Source organism: Lepidochelys kempii, chromosome 17, assembly GCF_965140285.1.
Source record: "Lepidochelys kempii isolate rLepKem1 chromosome 17, rLepKem1.hap1, whole genome shotgun sequence".
In the NCBI taxonomy this organism is placed as follows: domain Eukaryota; kingdom Metazoa; phylum Chordata; order Testudines; family Cheloniidae; genus Lepidochelys; species Lepidochelys kempii.
Genome location: NC_136396.1, coordinates 13,570,799 through 13,595,677, shown reverse-complemented (window position 1 = coordinate 13,595,677; position 24,879 = coordinate 13,570,799). Strand labels below are relative to the sequence as shown.

The 24,879-nt window shown below is 43.2% G+C and overlaps 1 protein-coding gene across 1 annotated transcript in view; it reads right to left on the bottom strand.

Annotated features, from left to right (window-relative positions):
• CALN1 (calneuron 1) overlaps nucleotides 1-24,879 on the bottom strand; it is a 176,580-nt gene that overhangs the window by 11,875 nt on the left and 139,826 nt on the right. The window contains exon 5 of the mRNA XM_073315434.2: nucleotides 1,556-1,709. Within this exon, the coding sequence (XP_073171535.1) occupies nucleotides 1,556-1,709 (154 nt within the window). The remainder of the gene's footprint in view (nucleotides 1-1,555; nucleotides 1,710-24,879) is intronic.

Sequence of the window (24,879 nt, the reverse complement as noted above, 5' to 3'; positions counted from 1 at the left end):
CTAAAGAGATTCCTGTCTCCCTGAGAAGCTCTCTGGCTCGCACTCTCTCTCATCATTTTATACCAACCACTGTGCAGTCCCCAGAAATGCTATCAGTGAGAAGTAGCTACTCTTGAGAGAATCACCATTTCCTCCTCCATTGACCTCTCACTGAGCTATCCTATTTTTCTTTATTATTAACTTTCCTGTTCCAAAGAGCCTTTCATCAGAGACTCTCAGAACACTTTGCAAGGTTTTCTGCTTGTAATAACCTTCTAACCATTTTTTTTTTAAGAAGTGGCTCACTTTGGTGAACACCTTTTCAGTTCCTTGACATTTTTCACTGATATTGGTTTGGGGGAGGGAGGGGTTGTTGGTTTTTGCACCACCTGACTCTTCTTGGGTTCATGCCAAGGGACTGAAACTGTTCCCAATGGAGCATGAAAACTCATATCAATTCATGCATGGGCTCACACTCACGGATATTGAAAAAGCTGGAGTTAGCATGAAGAGCAGGTTGGGGTGGTGCTCCTAAAGCCAGATGGGGCAGCATATGAAACAGTGAGCTGGAAGGCAAGAGGTTCTAATGCTAGGCATTCACTCTCCACTAAATAATGTAAGAAAATGGTTTTGTTCCACAGCTCTAGTAAAGGAAGGCGATTTAGGGAGGGGGTTGTGGTGGTTGATTAGTATGCTTTAAACAAATCTACTAACAAAGTACACAGCCATTCTTCCTCCCCTTTAAGCAATTTGTTGACTTCAAATCCAGACTAAGTTTAAATGTAGGTTTGCTACTGTGTTATAAGTGATGAAAAGGGAAGAGTGTGTAGGGGAAACTGGTGGGGAAGACTTACCTTGCTTGTGGAAGGATACCAAGAAATTGACCCCAAAATGGTTCATGATTTTGGTACTGAGCCTGACAAATTTGTCACAAGATCCATCTTATATAAAGATGGGAGTTAATCATATAGAGCACGCGTTCTCAAACCGGGGGTCTTGACTCCTCCGGGGGTTGCGAGATTATTACGGCAGGTGTGTGGGGGGGTCACGAGCTGTCAGACTCCACCCCAAACCCTGCTTTGCCTCCTACATTTTACACTGGTATTAAACACTTTTTAAATATGAAAAAAAATTATAGGGGGGGGTCACACTCAGCAAGCCTCTGTGTGAAAGGGGCCACCAGTACAAAAGTTTGCGAACCACTGATATAGAGTAAAGGATCCCTAAGTGTTTTATAGTCCCTTTAAGTGATACTATGAGGTAGTCATAAAATCTAGTTAGTAGATGACCTTTTCAATCCTTGTAAATGTACTGCAAACCATATAAGGTATCAGTTTGATACCTAAAACACGTCAGCCCCCCCGTCCCCAATTTTCATGGATCCAGAGTAAAGAAGATTAAGGCTCAAATTCTGAGGTCCATAGTCAGTTTTCACCGTGCTTTTAAGCAGACCAGTGCTCACTGGTACTAATCAGGTCAGTTCCCATTAAAACCTTCGGAAAGGACCTCAGGATCCTGCTAGAGTTTCATAACAAAGAAAAGCTTAGAGAGAAAAAGCATAACAACTTTTCACCACCTTCAAACTCTGGTTGGCAGTTGCCAGAGTTTTCATTCAAACTCTCCTCTTCATTGATGATGATGTTTTCAATGTCCTTCATTGTTAAATGATCCTGGAATGCATGATACAGAATATGTTTGAGCTCTTCCAGCGTTATCCTTTGCATGTCAAACTGTGGGAATAGGAGAAAGCATTTCAGTTAGTTTGCGGAAGTGGTAACAAACCATAAATGCTTTAGGGACGCTCTCTCCACATCCCAATGTGCTGCACGCTCGTTGTGGAAGAAAAGGCCTCAGAGGTTATTTTGCAAATTCTTTTCCATACTTCTAAAGAATGCACTAGAAGTGGTGGATATCCATCACTTCCCCTATGAGGTCTGTATTGCCTATCAGCCTTTCCAGGCATGCATGTGCCCAAGCAGCCAAACCCAGGATGGGTTCGATGAGCCTCGCTCATTTTTGGTAGGATCTTTATACACTGGGCTGCCTAGCAGCTTTTTGCAGTGCAGCAGCACCCTGCCCTAATCCCTCCCTCTTAACATAATACAGGGCGCTGACATGTTGACCTTCAAGTATTCATGAGCATATGTCACAGGCAAGGTAGGTAGATGCTGCTCCCACACAATGTCAGTGCCCAGCCTGAAACGGTCACTGCTGCAGAAATATGCTTCCATTGGAACACGGGCCCCCGCCCCTCTCCAGAGGGTACATCTTTGCTTTGGGGTATCTGGCTGTACAATTGCACAGACACAGACCTATATATATAGTATGAATAAAATTAAATAAAAAGAGAATGTGTTCTCTTTTTTTATCATATACAAATAGAGAACTCATTGCTTGATTTATTTATTTAACAAAAACCCTCGACATTTACATGCAACCTCTGTAGTCTTCTCAACCCTTCAAAAGAAATGCCCACCTCCTGAAATGAGAAAGGAATCCAAATTACACCTCTGGCCTAATGTGGTGATTGAGAAAAATAAATTACCACTTGTGTCTGCTTCTTCCATTAAACACATACTGACAGCAAGTAATTAGATTTCTTATCCAACAATTTCATAAACCATAGGAGCAAAAAGAGAACCCCCTCCCCAAAGCAATTAGATAAGCTTATCTATTCTTAGTTAACAGGAAAACAAAGAAGTTTAGCATGGAAAACAGCTAAGGCCCTCTTCCCTGGCCACCTTCTCCTTCACTGATGAAAAATCATTTGCCTATGTGGGGAAAATAAGCTTTCAGAAGCTGTTCTTGATACGTTTAAAATATTTTTGCATATAAATGAATACAGACTCATTGATCTCTAAAATTCTAATTTAGTTCTTTTTCCTGTGACCTGTAAAATCTGATGCCAACAACGTTATCGCGCAGAGAGCAGGAGACAGCACGAAAAATGGTGAACACTGCAAGCTCCTCATGTAGCTCCAAACAGACCCCATCTATTGGGGTTGGTTGTTTCTCTGCTGGATTTGGGACACCGCTGACCTACTAAAACTATCACCAAAAGCACAATTGCCACCAGCAAGCTATAGACTTTGCTTGCGCTAGAAGAAAGACACACACACACAGTGACAAATTGCCCACTCATTGTGTTGTAAGCACAGAAATCTGTATACTCCTCTTCTGATTTCTTTCAGAACTGGTATGAATAGGAAAAATGTTTCTCCTGGCAACTAGAGCTCTGTAAACATAGGCTAACAGACACTTGGCTACCTCACAGGGGTGCTGGAAGCATTAATTACTTGATGTTTTATACGCTGCTTTGCATTTGCAAAGCATGTTACAGAGCCAAGTGTCGTTTGATCATTTTTACCCCCTTCTGAGGCAGTGTTTTCAGGCTGGCACAGTGCTAAAGTGAACGGAGTTGCTCTGGCTTTACACCAGATTTACCTCTTGTATCTCTTGTGCAAAATATGGGCCAAACTGAGCTTTGTTAAAGTGCAGGGGGTTATTGTGGTTCTGTGAAACACCCAGAGCCCAACAGTCTCCCCCACATACTGAGCGTATGCTTTCTCACCCGCCCTGTAGTTTTGCTTTCCTCTTTGGCCCTTTTGGTGTGGACCAGACTTACGTTAGGGGTCACAACTGAGTTAACTCTGCAGTGAAGCCACGGCCTTATTGGCCAAAGGGGGTGTGGTGGCTGGTCCGTTGATGCTATAATTGTGCTTGGTTTATATCTTTGTCTCAAAGGGAGATCTCTGAAGCCAGTGTGTGAACTTTTGCACAGGAGTTCATAGCGCCACCCTATAGAGATTTTTTTTTTCCTTCTACCATCTGCCCAATAGCTAGCTTTACCAGTAATTGAGGGTGCTTGCAAATGCTAGAAAGCACAGTGTGTGACTTTCTGGCAGATGTATTTAGAAGCACAGATCATGGTCTCTGTGCTCTGTAAGCTAACTCACATGGTATATTTGAAAGTGCCCCAACATATGAGTGGAAATCCCATCTTCTCAAGCATCCACCAATCACTGGTGTTCTGACTCCTCAGACATTTCTGTAACTACTAGCAGATTGTGCTTTTGATATTCCCCCTGTGTGGTTTTCTACAAGGAGTGCGTTTGTTCCTCTGCCTCTTGGGACATTCTAGGGAGAGGGGATTTGGATGGGCTAGTTTCAGGGACGGTGCGTGTAAACTTCATGGGCAGCGGGTATCAAAAGTAGTAGTGGGACTCCCCTCACTCCATCACAGAAATACTGAAACATAGGACTAGCCCCAGTGGATCTGACCTCTGGTCCATCTAGCCCAGTATCAGCTGCTTCGGAGGAAGGTGCAGGAAACCGCCCAGCAGGCAGATAAGTATGTTCAGATAGCAACACACTTCAACTACAGTATGGTTGTATCCCACGTCAAAGGGCAAGTGGCGACGGACTCTCTCTTGAGCTTCTTTGGAAGAAATCCTTGGTGGAAGGATTCTGCAATGGCTCTTTTAGTGACAATTTACCAAAGTATTCCTCAGCAGCAGAACTGCTGCCTTACGATCATCTGGCATGGGCGCTCTCTCTCCTATGAGCCCCCCTGCACCAAGCAGCACCCCTGCGCCTTGTCAGATCAGTTCCCTGAGGTTGAGCCAGCAGCCGATTGGGCATGTCCAACTTATTTTCACGAAGACGTGGAGCCACTGACTGTGTCAAACAGTAGAAGGGGTTTATAATTTGATGTAGAGATATCCTGTCTTGTGTCACACACGTTACCTAGATTATTCTTCAGGCTGGGGGGGGCCCATGCAGCACTTGCTCACTCCATCCGTGAGCCTGTATGCCGAGTTCTTCTGCTGAGCGTTACTCTTCCCAAGAAGAGGCAGAGGATAAAGAAGAAAGGGCTCAGCACCAATCCCTGACTCAGTCCCGCCTGTCGCAATCGTCCATCTGTAATGAGCACGGCGCTTGGTAATAAAGTGTTTGCAGGATCAGACCTGCGGTTTGTGAAGTATTTTGTCATCTTTGGGGATGAAAACCGTTAGAGCTGTGAACAGCACCTAGAAACTCAGCAGCCTGAAATAGTTCCCAGTTTGAGCCCACACCTTCTGGCCCAGTCAGCGTGTTAGTCAGAAATGTCCTTTTGCCATTAATGTGTGTTAATAACACAATCATTAGCTTTGGTGAAAAGAGCAGTGGTGGAAACTGATTTTATAAGCCTATTTTTCATTCACGGGCTGTAAATTAAGGTTCATACAGAGATGGTAACTTTCCTGAAATAAGCACAAAGGAATAAATTAAATTCAGTGAATTTTAAAAAATGTTAAATTCTCCAAGTGAATCTCAAACTATAAAACGCTGGCTGTTGCTAACGATCAAGGTGGAAGAGCATTTATAGACAGGGAAGAGCCCTGTCAATGGACGAAATCCATAAAAGAATCTCCCAGTATTATGCTGTAGAAGACAAGCGAGTCAGCTTGATAAACTCTTTGTTCTTCACAAATGAATGTACAGAACTTTATCAGAACTCTGACTACTGCCTCTTGAGGATGTATGAAAGAGATGATTATGATTCTGAGGCAGGGTGGTACTTCAATAAGCTCAGCTCCTGTGCTGATAATTTCCAGGGACAGCACTTCCCTCAAGCATGCCTCAGTATTTACCTGCTACCAGGACTAAAATCCTGCTAACAGGTAGAGAACTGTTTGTTAGTTAAAGAAACTCACATCTGCATGCTGAAAGCCAGAACTAGTTAGAACTCTTTCTTAAAGTATGCACTTAGATCATGGCTAAGGGACTTAGCAAGCTCACCATTATCTATGATATATGAAAAATCTTGCCATTAACATGTTAGACTTAACCTGAACTGAAATTTAAGGGCCTGTATATTCAGGCGGTCAGACAAGGGAAAAGAGCCCATTAGATCATCTTATCTATTCCCCCTGTAGATTAAAAAAAGAAATGTTCCTCTCAGCCATGAAGTGGACATTTGAACTTGCCCCAAACATATGGCTGTTCAGTGCCAGGGTTCTGGCTTGGCCTTTCATGGAGGGTGGAGATAGAGTCAAATTGCCTAGCGATAAGGGGTACTGGGAACCTGAGGTCTCGTAGTGTAACTCTAACCCGTAATTGCAGGGAAAGTTGTGCTAAATGCTGCACAGCAGCACATTGACGGTACCAAAATTGAGCAGGTGAGCGCTTCTGCTTATCCAGGCTACGCTGGGCTGTGCAGGGGCTCAAGGCTCTGGCTGCATGGATCTGCCTGTGGGATCAGGTCCATGCTGATGCTCCCTTTTTATATAAAAAGGAGAAAGCACCACCACTCGAAATGGAGAGGACTATTTGGCCTTGGGGATTTTACACCTATCTGATAGCTTTCTATTCGACTTAGTACATCCCTGTGCTGATGCAACTCTTGTGGTAGGTTTTAACACACTCTGACAATCTTCTGGCATTTCTAATGATGTATCCAACCCAGATATAAAATCATCACAGCTTGTAAAAGAAGGGCATGATTTCATCTGCTGTATAGCATGTAGGCTCAGCTTCGGGGGAGAGAACTTAAAGTTTTATAACTGAACTGTAGCCACCAACTTGTATGAGCTATGGAAAAAAACCTTTTCAGTAGGTGAGTGAGCCTCCCGTGTCTCAGCAATTAGAGCAACATTAAAAGCTTATCAACAGGAACCAGCTCTAGGCACCAGCAAAGCAAGCACGTGCTTGGGGGTGACACTCTGGCTATCCCTTTTTTTTTTCTGGGCTTGGGCAGTTGCGCGCTTGGGACGACAAAAAATCTAGAGCTGGCCCTGCTTGTCAACAGCTGTATGGAGTTCCAGAAAGTGTTGGAATCCGTCATGCTATCACTTTAGAAATCGTGCTGTATAATTGGTAAATTTGCACCTGTAGACAAGCTCTTAGGCAAGGCATGCTTTGAACAGAGACCAAGATGATCCCTGGTGTGTCACTCCATTGACTGGGGTAAATTAGACTTTTTGTTCTCCCAGATAACTAACTCTGACTATAAATTTTTGGGCATATAGTTGGAAACTCGTTTCAATTATTTACTCCATAAATTGCTCTCAAATTTTTATACTTTGCATCCAACAATGCATTCTATTTGGCTACTGACTGCAGTATATTACAGTTTCATTTCCCTAATCAGCTCATGTTTCTTAAAACACCACTCAAAGGCATAGAATGGCCATTTTAACATATGCTACGCTTACGATGCTTTTGTAGAAAGGAGACACAACATGGTTGCTCCCATTTTATGGGTCCTTATTTAATAAAAGTGCATATGCCCGCTGTGGTCGATGCAGTGAGCCGGTTAGATGTGAGTGTATCACCCCGGAAGTGATTGCCCACTTCACATCGTCTTAACAAACCAGTGTGAAAATGTATTTGGGCAGGGGCAAAACCCTGACATAAGTAGATCTCAGGCTTTGTTATGAAGTGTTTAGACTTTGACTTGCATTGACAGGCTTTTGCACCAGGAACACTCATTATGCCTTGTACCTGCTTTCACATCTCCAGTCTGATTAAAAACAAAAATCAGTACCCCTGTTGTCAAAGATATATGAAAAAAATACCCTTGGTAGGGCTCTTGAGCCAGTAGTCGTACTTTAGCCCCAAACTAAGCTCAGGAGAGTTAGTTCCTTTTGAGATAAAATTATAGCTCAGGAAAAAGCCCAGAACTGTACAGTGCTGGATCAATGGTAATCTAGACGGATATCATGAATCATGCAGATGATGATGATCTGTCTGAGTGCGGCAGAGAGCAATATCAGATGAACTGTCCAATCTATCACCAGCACAATGGGTATGCGGGCTGGGGCGGTGGGAGGAAATGAAGGACAAAGTAATAACCAACCTTTGGTTGCAACTTTAATAAAAATACCTGGGCTCTTGGCCAAGCTGAGAAATTATTCTGCCCATTAAGCACTGCCAAATTATAGCAAACTTTGATCACTATGGACTGCCCTTAGATCTTAAAAAAACAATGTATTTGTTTTATGCTCTTTATAAAATCACCCACAATCTAAAATGCCATTTTTCGTAGATTATTTTTTCCCCACAAACATGATCTTCTATCCCTCCCTCTTTAGGCTTGTCAGATGAAATGGCAGGGAGCTCTTAGAACTCCCATACAATACTTTTGTGGAAAGAAACAAGGCAGAACATGCAGATCAGTGACTCATTTGCCTGCACTGAACACCAGCTTCTTTCCATTCTGATGTCAACTTAGAACTACCAAATAAGTTCACTGAACACATTGGGATAAATGATGGCCCTGGGAGCCAGCGAAGCACGGGGTTAGCATCCAAGTGTGTTGGTGGTGGGACGTTACGCCTGCATGTGACACACAGTAAATCATAGAATCATAGAATATCAGGGTTGGAAGGGACCCCAGAAGGTCATCTAGTCCAACCCCCTGCTCGAAGCAGGACCAATCCCCAGTTAAATCATCCCAGCCAGGGCTTTGTCAAGCCTGACCTTAAAAACCTCTAAGGAAGGAGATTCTACCACCTCCCTAGGTAACGCATTCCAGTGTTTCACCACCCTCCTAGTGAAAAAGTTTTTCCTAATATCCAATCTAAACCTCCCCCACTGCAACTTGAGACCATTACTCCTCGTTCTGTCATCTTCTACCACTGAGAATAGTCTAGAACCATCCTCTCTGGAACCCCCTCTCAGGTAGTTGAAAGCAGCTATCAAATCCCCCCTCATTCTTCTCTTCCGCAGACTAAACAATCCCAGTTCCCTCAGCCTCTCCTCATAAGTCATGTGTTCCAGACCCCTAATCATTTTTGTTGCCCTTCGCTGGACTCTCTCCAATTTATCCACATCCTTCTTGTAGTGTGGGGCCCAAAACTGGACACAGTACTCCAGATGAGGCCTCACCAATGTTGAATAGAGGGGGACGATCATGTCCCTCGATCTGCTCACTATGCCCCTACTTATACATCCCAAAATGCCATTGGCCTTCTTGGCAACAAGGGCACACTGCTGACTCATATCCAGCTTCTCATCCACTGTCACCCCTAGGTCCTTTTCCGCAGAAAAGGGATCTGTCCCAAAGCACCCCTGCAGCTTGCTATGGAGGCATTCGTGCCAACACTGGAACACCCCCTCTGGGGCGTGCCAAGGGAAAGCAGCAGTGCTAATCATGCTCCCTAGCTCTCTGAGCCAAAATTATGTGGGTGTGCTGGAGGCAGCAGAGGTCTCTCTGCATCTGCACCCCTCTGGCATACACAGTTACCTAAGAGGTCAAAGCACGGCCATGACTGTATATGCAATCAGAGCAGTTTGAAACAGAGTATCTTCGAGGCTGTTTAACGACTGTCATCTGGGTAACTGGTTTTATTCACGTGTGAGTTCCCCTAATGGGTAAGAACTGTAGTGGAAGATTAGTGTGAGCAAGTGCATATTTAGGAAGAGAAATAGTCTAGGGAAGGTCTTGTTTAGCTCAGTTCCTTTTTTGCTCTTGGGAGTACACTGTGTTCAAACACGTCACTGCTTGTTAACCACAGTTCACACTAGGCATGGGCGAGCAAATTTCTATCGCTGCTCCCAGTGTAAACTAAGGCTTGAAAATGTTGGCTTAGTTTAAAGGGTACAGTGAGCTGGGAATTACAGAGATCCAGAAGCATAAAGATGCCCAGTTAGAAAACAGCCAGTATTTACTTATTAACTGTATTGAGAGATTATGCTATGGACAGGAAACTGTGGGGGTGACAACTCAATGAGGAATGAAATCCAGATGACTGGTCTTGCTTCATATGTTCCCTGCTGGGTGTGAAGAAACGGCCTTCCAGAGGTCCCATAGATACTACCCAACTCTTAGTAAATTCTCCCCCCTCCCTGGCTGAGGATGCCTGCTACAACGGCAGATGATTGTTGTGGTTATGAGTACCATTAGCATGTGTTTCTCTGCCCTATATGGTATCCTCTCTCAACCGTTCCACTTTTCTTATGCGATCATTTACATGGGTCGATTTCTCTGTCACATACACACTTATTATTTCTGTTACTTTCTTTTAATGTCATCTTGTCTTTTCCCAATTTCTAATACAGTGGAGCCAATCTCTGATTCATGTAAAATGTCCTCCCACTATTTTGTAAATGTCAGAATTATAGCCGTGATGGCTCTGTGAAAGTTAAAGAAAGCTGAGACTATTATATGTTTCCGGGTGCTAAAGGAGAATGAATTTTATCAAACTGGATATTAAAGTTCCATCCATCAGCTCGCCCCGGTCTGTGCATCAGCCTACATAGAGAGGACGCGGGGACTTGCCACAGAACTATAGACCAGTCACTAAAGGGTGCAAATGAAGGCAGACAGTGGGCTCAGGAGTAGCCCTCAGGTTTAGAAATGTGTTCTACTTAAGAGATATGTGGAGTTGCCTGAAGATAACTAGGAAGTATTGGTGGTCATAACATGTTTGTAAACCTGCATGCTGGAGAAGAGCCATTTCTGAAATTTTTACAATGTACTGTGGGCTCATGGAAGAAATAAGGTAGTGCTTGTTCCTATAACATTCAGCAACACTAAATGCAAGCCTGAGACATAGTACCAGAGGGAAGGATTGGTGACTGTTGCAGAGCTAAAGTTTAATCTCATGAAATTAAGAGGAACAAAAGGCCCGCTAACCAGCTAAAACACAAGGATGCAGACTAAACCGAGGACATAGAAGCAGACAGAAAACAGGCTTAAAAGGAGCCACGCTCCTCAGCTGCAGTCTTGTCTGAATGAACACTGCACACGCAATCATGCCATAGAACTGAGGAAAAGGTTGTAGTGGACAGATGTGCTCAATAAGAATTGTTCCAGCCCAGTCCTGATCTACGGGGGTATCGTGTTGTTACTAAGTGATGAAGCTTGACAGAGGGATGGAGTTTACAGACCGATTGTTTCAAAAAAGAAATAGCCACCCTGCTCTCCCAAATGTACCCAGAACTCTGCCATAGAACAAATTGGGCTGGAAATCAAGTTAAATTCTGTCTGAAACCTTTTATTATTCCTCCCCCTCCTCTCCTTAGCTCATCAGTGGAGCTCAAACTTCAACAGGTTCAATGGTTCAGTTTCTTCATCTGAACTTTAACAGAATGTAGAAAATTTGGCAGTCCCTGGCAGAAGTCAAAGCATATGCCATTATCAGCTGTCAACTAAAAGATTTACAATGCTTTCCAGGAGAGGGGGATTAGCCAAATCATAGATCAATAACAAGTTGTGTTTTCAACAGGTCTAGTTGTTAGGAAAGTTTTCGTTGGGTCTGGGCCACTGATTATATTTTCTTTGTTTGCTCCTAGACTGAAAGGGCACTTTGCTTCAGTCCCCCCTCGTGGGGTCTTGTAGTAAGTTTTGTTGTCAGAAAGGGGTCACTGTACAATCAAGTTTGAGAACCCCTGAGCTAGAGGGATAGGCAGAGAGAAAACTAGCGCACAATGGACTGGATTATCCATGGAGCACTGTTTCTGCAAGGAGGTTTGCAAACAGTGTGCCCATCTTCTTTCATCAGCATAGAGCACAAGGGGTGGTAGAAAGATTACATTTTCAAAAGGCAAGAACGGTTAAATGTACCATGTGATCAGACCCCTTAGGGCCTAAATCTGCTCCCTGCAAAGTCTTGGGTAGAACTCACATGGAGCCTAATCCCAGTCCTCTTCAAGTCAAGGCATTGCCTTTGGGTTGAAAGATGATCGTTTCCCTCTGTCACTGCCCCCATCCCTGGATTTGATTGTCAGTACATTCTCTAGGTCTATAAGGATCCAGAGACCATGAGTGCAAGATTCTGCATGTAGTCTTGCAAATATGCTTCAAACTTGACTTGGAAAGACCTTTCCTCCCCTCTTTTGGTGAAAAAGGGCATTCGTTAGTGTCAACCAGCCCCGTAATAGTCATGTCCCATTTTCAACCCCTCCCCTCCACTGGTCCATCCCATCAGTGGTGTGCTCTTTGTGTGGGCAAGACATGGTCCAGGACCAGCTGTGCCCATGGGACAATTCGGTCTGATCCCTCAAATGCCTGAACAAAATGGCATTCTCTGCACAGCATGACCTTACCCGTATGGTGCGTGCAAAGGATGCCATTGTGCACACCTGATTGAACCTGGGGATGATGCAGTGACATCCCCGGACTTTTTTATTTTCTGACACATAAGGGAAACCCTCTCAAAAACACCAAATGAACGCCTCCTTAATCTTCAGCGTCTTAGAGCTTTCATGCAGCTCACTGCTGTTATAGATCACTGTGCCATGGTTTGTCAGAACCCTTGTGCTTCAGATAATTGCCAGCTCTAGCCCAACTTTAACGCAAAGGTTCTTCCCAGTCTTCCAGGCTCACGAGCTTAAGCAACCTCAATTAAACTCAGCTGAGCACTTGAGCATACGCCGACCGGGACATCCACAAACCTGAATACATCCAACTATGAAACATTCAATTGTTTGTGGGATTTCATTCATGAACACACATTGCTCAGATCCTGCCCCAGCACTCGAAGTGCTCCTCTCCTTCCAAAACGAGAGTGCTATTTTGGGATTCAGTCCTCTCTCTCCGCCTCGGCAGGTCACAGCTGGAAAGTTTTAAATTCATCTCCTTAAAATCACTGAACCATGGGGCACTGAAGCAGAAACACTGCCAGCAACATTACACTTTTCTTGCCAGTGTAATTATATTACATACAGAAGAAATACCAGATTTTATTTATATATATGCTCCATGCAGAATACTGTCAATTTCATACTGTATACAAGGAAAGAGCAGATATCTAACAAATGGGCAGTTGTGTAATGCAAACTGGCACCATCAGAGGCATTTGCTCTGACAAATGAAATGATGGGCTAAAGTAGATTATCATTCTGCAGGATTAACTAACTGGCATGCAAGTGTGGACTTTGTAAATTTGTAACTTTGCAATGCCTACTGGGGCACGAAAATGCAACTCTCCCTTGAGGCTGGCAATACAGTAACTTTCAAGTATGCAAACATCCTGACATTTAAAAACCAACATGTGGCATCTCTTTATTTTGCCTTCTTTGATTTCTTTTTCCCAAGCTTTTCGCTGCAGTTCTCATAACGCTGAAGACTTAAGGAAAACACCAGTGACGATTTGGGAATATTTTGCCCCTTTGGTGTAGTCGCACATATTGAATAAAGGTGCCTCTAGGAAACAAAGGTAAGTTGAACCAAATCTTGGTTCTAATACAAATCAGTAACAAAAAGTTTAAAGTCAAAGCTAGAGGAGAAACCTGAGGAAGTGAACACCACTAGGCTAGTAGCAAGCCTTTCCAACCCTGTGTGTACTTACTGCATTTGCCTTCAGAATGCTGAGTTGGAAAGTATCGGAGCTGCTACAATTTTGCACAAGAGCAATTGAAAAGTTGCTTCTCAAAGAGACGCGCATCAAGCGAAAGTCTGAGGGTCGCGCGTTGTGAACAGAACAATCTCCCTGGCCCCAGAGTCATCTGGCAACAAGAGTGGGAATTATTTGCTTCCACTACTCAGTGCAGGGGCCACAAAGCTCATTTGCACCAGTGCTGCTGTTAGCACGGTTCACCATGCTGTGTTAGAGGAAACAAACCTCAAAGAAGAGCTGATCTTAGTGGAGCGGAGGCAAGTCTAAATGTCTTTCCTCACATGATGGAGTCTCAAAAGGACATGGCTAGATTTGGGGACACTGTGTGCACACAACTTATGTCTGCATGTTAATAAAAGAGCATATAGATGTGGCAAGTGACTATTATGAGGGTATGGGTATCTATACAGGGCTGTTGCTAGGGCTAGGAAATGATGCCTGTTTCTATCCCTAAGAAAACATAGGGTGCAGCCTAGAGATGTGCATAGACGCCAGGTCCTATCCCTATATACTGGGGTAGCCTCCTACCCATAAGAATACAGAGGAAGAGGTGGCTATTCCTGTCCATAGCTGGAAGTAGAGGAGCGTTCTTATAGCTTCCTATCTATGGCTGGCTGTACTGCAAGATCCATGCCTCAAAATAACACTGACACAAAACCCTACCTCTCTCAGGAACACACAGACATGCATATAAAAAAAGCAAACCCAGGGGAATAAAGCAAAGCCCATTTGAAAAGGCTGTCCTCTGTATGAGTAACTTGGAGCCTTCCTCCATAATTATTCTAGCATTATCACATTGAGGCAACGGAAGTGTGAAATTACTTTAATTTTAGATTTTACAGTGTTCCTCTCATTGATGTTATTTCCCATGAGCCTCAGTCTGGAATTCACACGGATTCCGAGGATGAAGTTAAAAGGGATGCATAAGGGGCAGGGGCCTGCAGCTTTTTCCAGCCAGGAATTGCCACAAAATTATTAAGATTTGGTGAGGTTTGTAAGATTACCTCCTAGCGGATGTGTCCAACTGGATTGCTATCCCACTGGCGGGGGGGGGGGGCAGATTGCCTCTATACTGTTAATGCGGTGTCTCTGAGCTCAGATGGTAGATAGGAGCATTTGCTCGTATTACAGTAACAGTGGGCCTATAGCTCAGATGTTCCTTCACCATGAGAAGTGGGCACGGTGTAACAAATGGTTAGCTGGCCATGGGTTTGTTATGATATTAAATAGGACATATTCATGGTTACAGTAATTCCTACTCTTCCATTTTCCCTCCTGAAGGTCTCAAACAGAGTCTAATGGTTCTTTGCAGTGATTCTGTGTAATGCTAAACTAAGGGACTTTATCCATTTGCTAATTGCCAAGATTCCCCACCCACAAGTTTCAGTAATGGAGGGACAATAACCCAAATAAGCACAATTCATGAACAGCTTTTCCGAAACTGAAAAGCAGCTCAAAAAATCATTCAGGAGCCAGCAAAGAGTAATGATCTCATTTCCATAGTAACGGGCTCATTATTATGCTGGCTGCTGCTAATACAAGATTGCTGAAAAGAATCAAGCAGACTTGTCTGCAGGAAATGGTACATAATATATACAAATTTTTAATTTTAAAATTTTTAAAATATTTCTGAAAATAATATATGCACTGTGCCTGTCTTAACCTTAGGCACATCATCAAGTATTGAATACAATAAGAAGCATTCAAAATAAAAACAGACCCACCAAGTCAACACTCATAGGTCATAAAAGCAGACACACCTCTAGTTACTACTTTCCAGCCACTCACAATATTACCCAAATCTGTCAACTTTCCCCTCACTGGGGAAAGCATTATCCTATTAGAATGCCCCAAGAGTCATGAAAACCCAGGGTTTGGTGGACTGATATATGGTTTAGCTTAGCCAGCATCTTGTACTATCAATTGCTATTATGTGCTGGGTTAAGGCCTCTTTCCGGAACTGCAGAGAGCAGCTGGATCTTAAACATAAACATCTAGACTGCCATCATCATCGTGTCTTAAAATCCTACCTACAGTCAGGAAGAAGCGATGGCTTGAGGAGCGACAAGGCTGCACAAAGCACTTAGGAGAAGGACTCTGACAATCAACGCAGGAGAGATTTCCAGTTTCAAAAAAGTGGCGACAAAATATCCACTCCATCCCTCCGTGAGAAAAGCACCCTGCTGGAGATTTGTCAGCACCACTTGTGTTGAAGAAGAAATTCCATGAGCTGTAAGCATTGACTCAAGCCGTACAGCAGTGCCCACGTTTGCATTCAGATTGAAGCCTGAAGGCTTCCTCGGAAGAGCCTTTTCATTGAAACCTTTGCTTACGTAAGTGGTCCCGGTGAATTCAAGAGGGCCATTTGCCTGAATAAGCATTACACAACAGGAGTGAGGGTCACAGAATCAGGCACCCAATTCCAATTCTGAAGCATGATACAGAAGAACTGGCAGATTGCATGGTCCGTTTTTATGACCATTTTTAGGACCGTGGAGGCTCAGCACTACATGTGACTGTGTCTGGGGACAATGAGACCTTTTCAGAAGGGCCACAGAGAGGGTTGGAACGGGATGGCAAAGCAGCACAGGGAAACAAGATGTTTATACAAATGAGTTCCCCATCTCCAAGGTCAATAACTCCTGCAAAACAGCCACAGGAATAGCAAAATAGGAGGAAAAACTGAAATCGCTAGAGCTGGCTGGAAACTAGAATTCCCTTTCCATGGGGAACTTTGCAGGACAACGCAACCAAGAAAAACAATTTCAATGGGAAGAAAAAGAAAATTTCCCCAGAACAAGTATTCCAAAATTTTGTTTGAACCTTTTGGAAAAGATATGGATGGGGGCGTTCCTTCATGGCTGCGTTATTTACCTAGAAGGTGCTACACTGTTACCACTGATGAGGGGGATTCCTCCCTCGGGATTCAATTAGTACTTTATGGAGACGGAATTGGGCTTAGCCCCAGTGCTCTGGCGTGTTAGGGTCTGGGCCATTTACTGTATTACTCTAAATTCATTACTGCTATTTAGCATAGGATGCGGCTTTGTTCCTCCACACATTACAGAGACAGAATCCACATGTCAGCAGGTTCCTGAGATGAGACCATCAACAACTGAAACCTGACTTCTGCTGCCTACACTTTTTTCACTCTAGCTGGACTGGAATAGAACTCCAAAGGCATATTCCGGTGTTGCAACTGCTGTGTAACAATGTTCTTGGCCGTTTTAAGTTCATCCTCTGCCCAGTGCTAGACCTGATTCTAAAGCATTGTGCATAAGCATTTTGCACCCCATTGGGGCAGAGATCTTTATGCCATGCTGAATTCTCCAGTTCAAGGCCAGGGCATAACCATTATTGAAGCAGGTTAAAAGAAATAGGCCCCTTGGCATTAAAATTCGTACTGTCTTCTCTTTCAATAATGCTGTTCGTTTAAAAGGAGAAGAAAGAGGGGAAATCATTGCTAAGGTTAATTGATAGTTTTCATGTGTCATGTCAAATCAAACTAATTAATCCTAAATAAACGTAGAACTTTCAACTGTGTTTAACAACTCAGATCTATGATTAGGATCCATTTGTCAGAGTCCATTTCAGTTACGTGGAAATCCAAAGTGAATGGATATTTAGTTTAGATTTCAGACCCTCAGGAGAAAACTTGCATCTTCAGATGCTGCAGGCGTCCTCACCGATAATCTTTTTACATTTACGATGTTTCCTAGGATAGTTTGCTTGATGTATTCATTTCTCAAAGTGTAATGTAGTCACTTTAATTTTCCAGACAAATATATGTTACTTATTTCAAGACTATCCTGAGCATCGTCATTTTTAGATCTTTTCAGCCTAGTTATTCACATATAAAGAGAGAAGCTAACAAGATCATTTAATTATTTATGTTACTGCCTGAGCGCTCTGCAAATCACCATTTTTCACTAGCTGCGTGCATCGCTTTGGATGCTTATCCAAGCCTTCTCCAAGTGATGCATGCTTAAGTGACCTGAACTTTTTGAGATTTACTCGAACTTATTCTGGATTTAAACTAAAATGAAGAGAGAACTGGGACCATGAACTCCAGATTCACAATAGATATTATACAAATATAATGGAAGATATAGAGTGACTTAATACCTCCATCAAAGTCAATGAAGTTTTGTTTACACTGGTGGGCCTGACTCTTCTCAAAACTCTGGTACCTTTTCAGTAAAAAAAAAAAAAATCAAAATGGGAGACCACTATTATCTGAGACTAAGATGCAGTAATTTTTAAAATCCATTTACTGTGAATTCTGGTTCAGTTGAACTGAACCAACCCCTTACATTGAAATAACCCATACAGGGGAGAGGAAAATCCAGAAGGTTCAACTTGAATTCCTAGAAAGCGCTACTTCTACCATAGGGCTTCTACCCCATAGGAAGGTTCCACTTCTTTACATGTGGATCCCCCACTCAGACACCCAGCCTCACCAGCTACAACTCGTCTAGCGACTGTACTTCCAGAAGTTTCCCACACCAAAGTTGTCTCCAGAATCCAACTTCCTCCAAGGTTTTTAAGGTGGGTTGGGGAGCGGAAAGACAGGGGATACCATCTACCATGGTAAGATAGATGGGGTCCAATAATTAGCTACTGTCCAGGATACATCTGACAAATGGATCCTAATCTAGTATGTAAATTCCATCCTTTCCAGATGCCCCTGGTTGTGCCACAAAAATATCACCTTAGGTAAATGAAGAAAAAATATAGCATACACTCTAATGAAGGCTGTTGAGCAACTTAGAAAAGATAAATGTGTGCTCTGTCTCCAGTATGGACAAGAGAAAAGCCTAGCCCTAAGAGAGGGGGGAAACCCACTCAAAGAAAGTGAGCTGCTTAAGATGCTACTGTAGTTACCAAATTCCATGAAGTCCGTACCTTTCCTTCCAAGTGGAGGTTAACACCTTCTACAACCAAAGGATGAATACTTCATCACCATTTGAGCTGCATGTCTCTCTGGGAAGACCAGGTACTAATCCATTTGCAGCTACAGTATAAGCTATGGGTGATTAGGATCTAGAAGAACATGATGCAGGATAAAGAGGCCTGTATCCCACAACAAGGAACACAAGGTGGTAACACTACCTGTAATTAGATAAGAGTGGTAATTCAAGCTATCTGCCTCCATTTTCAATACAAATGTGTTTCCTCTCACCCCCCCACCCCCTGCACCCAACTTTGCCAACAGAGTTTGTTAGAATTAGATAACATTACTAACCGTCTTTAGATCATGACAGAAAAACATCTGCACACCTTGGGAAAGTAAAGAAAGCATAGTGTGTTGGAAGTGTGGTTTTAATTTATGGGTCTAATAAATATAGACTTTGGCAAGCTTCCTTGTTTATATAATTCCTTGCCTGAGATTGGCTGTATCTGCTCGACTGCTGGGTGTCGGCCTTGCACAAAGAATGTTCATTAACCTCTGTTTTCTTTCAAAGCATAAAATCACAAGTGGCCTTGTAAATAACATGTAGTTAATGGATAAAGAAAAATTAAGAAGAGTGATGTGTGATAAGTTACAGCTGCAAGCGTCATTTACTAGCATACTTTGGGTACATAAACTAGTAGACCAATCCCTGTACAGAGCAGGAGCTATCCACAAGCACCAATCATCCAGTGCATGATACGAGGTATTAACCAATAGTATTAAAATGTGAGTTTAAGCAGATTTGTGATTACGTTCATTGATTTAATGGGCTGTATACTCTGTACCCACCTCTACAGTTGAGTTGATTGGGCTCAACTGTAGCTTGACATAGGGCACTAATGAAACCTCAGTGAAGAGTCTGGAGTTGAACTGATTTCTTGGGTTTCAGAGAACTGGCTGATGTGGTCTGGATAAACTGAGTGGGAAAGGTTTTGGAGGGAATCCTAACACTGGGGAGAAAAGGGAGCAACTAAAGGTACTACAGAGAAAGATACTACAGAGACACTAAGTGGCTGATTTGCATTTGTCATCACCACAGAGGATCTTAAAAAGAAGAAATATGTCCTAGGTAATATAAGGGCAAGGGGTCTACACTGGCAGAAAATGATATATTAAGGAGCAGTTTGGTCACTAGAGATGAGACTTCAGAAGGAACTCAAGATGAACAAAGTGGCTGATATGCCAACACACGCATGCAGTCGCTCACTAAAATCGGCAGAAGAATGGAAGGCAGCAGATGTTCTTTTAAAAGGTGCTAGGGCATTCCTGTGATTTACAGACCAGCAAGGGTTGTTTTAGTCCCAGGAAAATTGTTTCAAACTAGCACAGCTTCTGAAAACCACTAGATCACCACTATTTTATAGTGACAACCAATTACTCTACTAAAATTCTTTGCATAGATCAGTAAAACCACAGATGAAGGAGAAGCAGCTGACAATGTATTTGGATTTTCAGAAAGTCTCTTGTGAGAACTGCTTAGTTGCCTCTCACCTCACTCCATAACAGGACATTAACTCAGTCACCACTTCGGCACCTCCCTGTGGCCAATAAGGGAATTAGCTCTGGTAGCCAGCGCGCCCTCTTTTGGGGGTGTCTCACCTCCATCACCTCTCCTCCTGGACCCATGTCCCTCCAAGGACTGCAGTGTCCTCTTCAGTGACAAAGCCAATCTCTCCAATCCCTGTCCAGCCACTTCTCTCAGGGTGACTGCAGTCTACCATCTAACCACCCCCAGTGCGGCGAGGGGAGGGACCCTGTAGAAGGCTGCTGCTTGCCGCCCTTCCAACTGCTCCACAGAGTTCCCTGGGCTGCTTCCCCACGACCCCATCACCCTCGCCTCAGCCTGCCGATCCCTGCAGCCTCCCAGGAGATGCCGCTACCTCTCTAGGTCTCTGCCTGAAGCACTGCTCTGTCTAGCGGACCAGCTGCCTTCAGCCTGCAAGGCAACCAGTTCTTCTCCCTCGTCGAGCTCCAGGGATTGACAAACTGCTCTGCCCTGCAGCTCTTCTTATAAGGGACCTGCTGGGCCTCGATTGGCTGCTTCCCTCAGCCCTTCTCTGATTGGCTGCCTCCTACACAGCCTGCCTAGGGCTCAAGGAGCCCAGTGTGGGGCAGGCGCCCTATCCCTAAGGGGTTAATATTGTTTTCTGTTTGCCGGTTCCTACTTGTAAGAATAAAGTGCCAAAGATCAACAGGAGGATGCCCCAAGAATTTATTCCCAGACCATTGGGTATTTACCAATGACTGGAAAAGGGAATAGCCAGCTGGTACTGGCAAGGCTCCCTCACATTGGAAACAGGTGGCACTGAGGTAACTCACAGGCCTGGGTGACCCAAGAAGCATCAGAATGTGTCATAGGAAAGATTCTTTAATGCATTTTAATTTTAGAAAGAGGAAGGTCTTGTGGTTTTGGCCCAAGCCTGGGAGAAATCCTGGAGCTTTGCCCTTGACTTCAGTAGGGCCAGATTTTCACCTGGGATTTTATTATTGGCTCTGCCACAAAGTGACATAACGCACCTTGCCTTAGTTTCTAGGCATCTATCTCCTCATCTGTGAAATGGAGATAATATTTAGCCTATTACCTCACAGGGAGGTAGAGAAGCTTAGTAGGTAATAGAAAGTGCTTTGACATCCTTGGGAAAGGAGACCCCTTCAACAGTCATTCACTGGGTGAAAAAATACCTAAAGTATCTTTGAAACTACAAAGTATCACCACCATTACTGCCTAGATACTGTACTGAGAAAATAGTATCCACGTAATACACTTATGTGTACTGCAAGGACAATCACCAATTGCATCTTTTGTCTACTCCTGCCCACGTTCACTCTTTTCCATTGACAAGTTCCTTATGCCGTGATGCTGGTTTATTGGTTGCAGAGATGCTTGGCTTCTTCAGCAATCCCCAGTATTGGCATACTCCTGGAAAATGCAGCCATGAAGTGCTACATCCTCCCAGCAGTGAGAAATGAATTTCCTGAAAGCAAACAGTAGGAAAATATCAGGGACTGACATCTGTTACCCTCCCCCTCTTACCGAATCACTACCTCGAGCATAAAACTTCATTTAATGTACTTCGGGTTTTTTAAAAAAACTTCAGAGGAAGTATGAACTGTCTGATCACTTTCCCTGCTGAATCTTTTTTGAAAGCCTTGGGCAACAATGACCCCATTTTTACAAGAGATTTAGGGATGATGGGAGACCCAGATAACACAGTGATGTGCACTACAGAAATGCATGAATACCTAGTAATATAAAGTTTTCTTAAACAGCTTCTGAACTGAGAGTCAATAGGGAGTCAAAGGATTTAGTGGTTTCACTGAACCTCCAAGGCTGCCACTACAAATCCCACAAGAACACGTTCTCTTGCAACCCTCTGGCACTGCCATCACTAAGCTCAGCTGGAAGCTGGAAAAGCAAACAAGCTTAGAAATTTAGATATTGTATTCAATTTAGGGTCATTTCCAAGGTCTTTGACCTGAAAATTTGCCCTTTTATTTTATCCTAGTCAATTCAATCGTCCCTGAAGAGGATTCTAGGTCTGTAAAAAGGTGCTTTCAAGTTGTGATTTCTAGAAGTTCTCCAAGACTAAATTATTTACATGTGTGTGCTCAATGAGTCTAGATATATTAGATCCTCTGCATGGGAAATACATTGACACTAGCTGCTTGCATCTTGGTTCTCCTTGTTCAGCATCTCAGATAAACTCTATGTAAGAGACTCCTGCAGTCACCACAAAGGAATAGTCTCTTAAGGCAGGTAAATTATAGAAAAATGAACTCCTCACTCAAAAACTGGACTTTGTACAAGGCAACCTTCATAACACTAAAGAAAAGCAAATGGAAAAATGTGGCTGTGAAATACGACACTAGGCTACTACACTCATTTCTAGTTTGCTATATAGGAATGTGGATTACAGACAATTAGGAATGTTCTCACAGGTGATTGGATCAGGGACATTGGGTTCAGAACCAATTGACTAATCTTTGGCCCCTCTCCTGTGAATCCCAATGAAAGGTCCCAATTGTGATGGTGATTTTTACAATTCAGGAAAGCCTTTAGGGATGATGGATTATAAAAAAAACAAAACATGCATTTATTCAGCAAAGCACTTAACAACGTGCTCCAGTCCTGAAGTGTGCTGAATCGCTGCTTGGGAACTGACCTGATATTACCAAATTTCACACAAAACAATAAACGTCCAACAATTTGAGCCCATTCCCAACCTGACATAGAGAAGAGTCCTTGACCTAGTGGAGAAAGAACTCTATACCCTATTATCCCTCACAGTCCCACCCCACTTCTCCTAGTCCCCCAGATTCTTTGATGAGGAAAAACCCAGGATAGCTGGTCTTTATAGCTGTGCACCTGTCTTTATTTTTTCCTAACACATGTTATGGGGAGAGTTTCAGGGGTTTTTTTTTAAAACAATCTCTCCTCAAGTTAAAGGGGTGTTAGGTGCCTTTGAAAATCTCACCCCTTAGCTACAAGATCTGTGACAGCACATCATGCTGGCAACTCTGATCTCAGTTCTATCATACTGACTGTGTTCATACACTGCCTAATATGGTCTCACTCTTTCCTTGTGCTCCCCCCTCTGACTGTATCCAACTGTTCTCTCTTGTCTTTAAGTATCAATCTTTGTTCTGTGTCTATACAGCACAGTACAGTCTTGATCCAAGAACGATGCTCCTAAGTGCTACCACAATAGGTAAGTGACTAAATCCCATATGTCATCACCGATTCCTCCTTAATCTCCCTGCCTGTCTTGTGAAGGAACGTAATAGAAATGAGAACATTCATTGTTGACACAGGCATTTTGAGGTGAACTTCCCCTTATTGAGTTTGTCAGTCCCAGCGCTGATGATTCAGTCTTCCGCATCTCCATTACCATGGATGAGATGTTGAAAAACCTACTTCCCTCTGGCGGAACATGTGTTTGCCAGTTGCAATACCATGTGTCTATATGTGTGTGCTTACAATGTTTGTAAAACAACTGTGTACAATGCTAGCAGTAGATGAGGTAAATGACTCCATCAGCTGCTATATATGGTCTGCTTGGTCAGCGGCTTAAACAGAACATTCATCAATAATTGTATTGCCTATTCTGATTCATTTTTATGATGTATATTGTTCAGATTCCATTTTTACAGAAGGGATGCTGCATACAAACTATCTTGTTTTCAAACTGTAAAGCCCCAGTAATGCATAGAAATCTATTTACAAAATACACCAATACGCCGTTCATGGAAATGCATCTTAGCTGCATGTCAGATATATACCGTAGTTACTCATATACAGATGACAAATCCCTTACAGTCTGTGGAGTAAAACTGGGAGCAATATTATTTATAGACACCTGAGATTATCTGCATTAAATGTGGCTCTTTGATAATACATCAAGATGAAGGCCAAAAACCTTTGTTGGGAGTTCCTAATATTATTTCAGTTGATTTATAGAGCACTGCAACTGGGCACGCTCACCTCTCGTGAGTGCTCCCTTGGCCGACTGCATGTACCTGCACACTCTCTCTCTCTGTCCAGAGCAGTGCCCCAGGACTCCTCCCTGGTGACAATGTCCTCGCCCTCTTGGGCTTTCTGGCCCCAGCTCTCCAGCTGGGCCACCATAATATAATATTTATTATATGTCTCTAATAGCCAATAAGATCCTTTCACTTTCTCGAGAATATTGTTAGCTGCATTAAGGGCTTGTCTACATGCTACTCCACATTCATTCCCACCATCTCCCAACAGCAGCAAAGAGTCCTCTACAGAACAGTGACCCAGCATTCCCCATAATACCCTGTCCTGGATTGTAGGAACTCACTCTGTGACAGAGGATGTGGGAGGCAGTGCTGCCATTCCTCAGAGCAGGACTTGTCCCTCAAAAGATACAATGCTCCTCCAAAATCTAATAGAGCAATCCCCCCCCCATAACCTGAGGATAAATGGAGAATCAAAGTGTCACCCTTTCTTTTTCCTTATCTATATCCAGTAAGCAAGAATTTAACACTTCCTCAAGCAACCTCTCACCTTATCACACACTAATGATTGGAATTTCAGAAATCATACTCCCAAGATTATGCCTGTATGACAAGATTAGTTGCAATTGTTTAGAGACCTTTAATATGATCTGCAAAGATCTTGCATTGTAATTTTAATATTCCCCTTTTGAGATTTTTAAACTTTTAATTCTAGTTTAAAAATAGGAAAGAGCAGCGCTGATGCCCGCTGTACAGAAATTTGCTCTCCTGAATAGAGTGCTATTTCTCGCAGCCCTCTCATGGCAAACAGGAATGCATCAGAGGTGACAAATTGAATCCAAAGTGATAACTACTAAATAAAGGTTATCCTCTCACTGACCACAGACAGCATGTGTGCAGGAATTTTTGTATACATGGATTTGAAATCTCGCTTATCAGCCATAAAATCAGTGTTAGTCAACCTAAGCAACACTTGGATGCTTTGGGGAGGCACAAAAGGAAAATGAGAGAGAAGCCACCCAAACAAAGGAGTTTTGGGGGTTATTAACTAGTGTAATTTATGCCTCCAGACTAGTCTTGATTGGTGTCGATAACTACGGTAAGTTATTCAGCTAGTACTCATTGAAGCAGCTTGCCTCT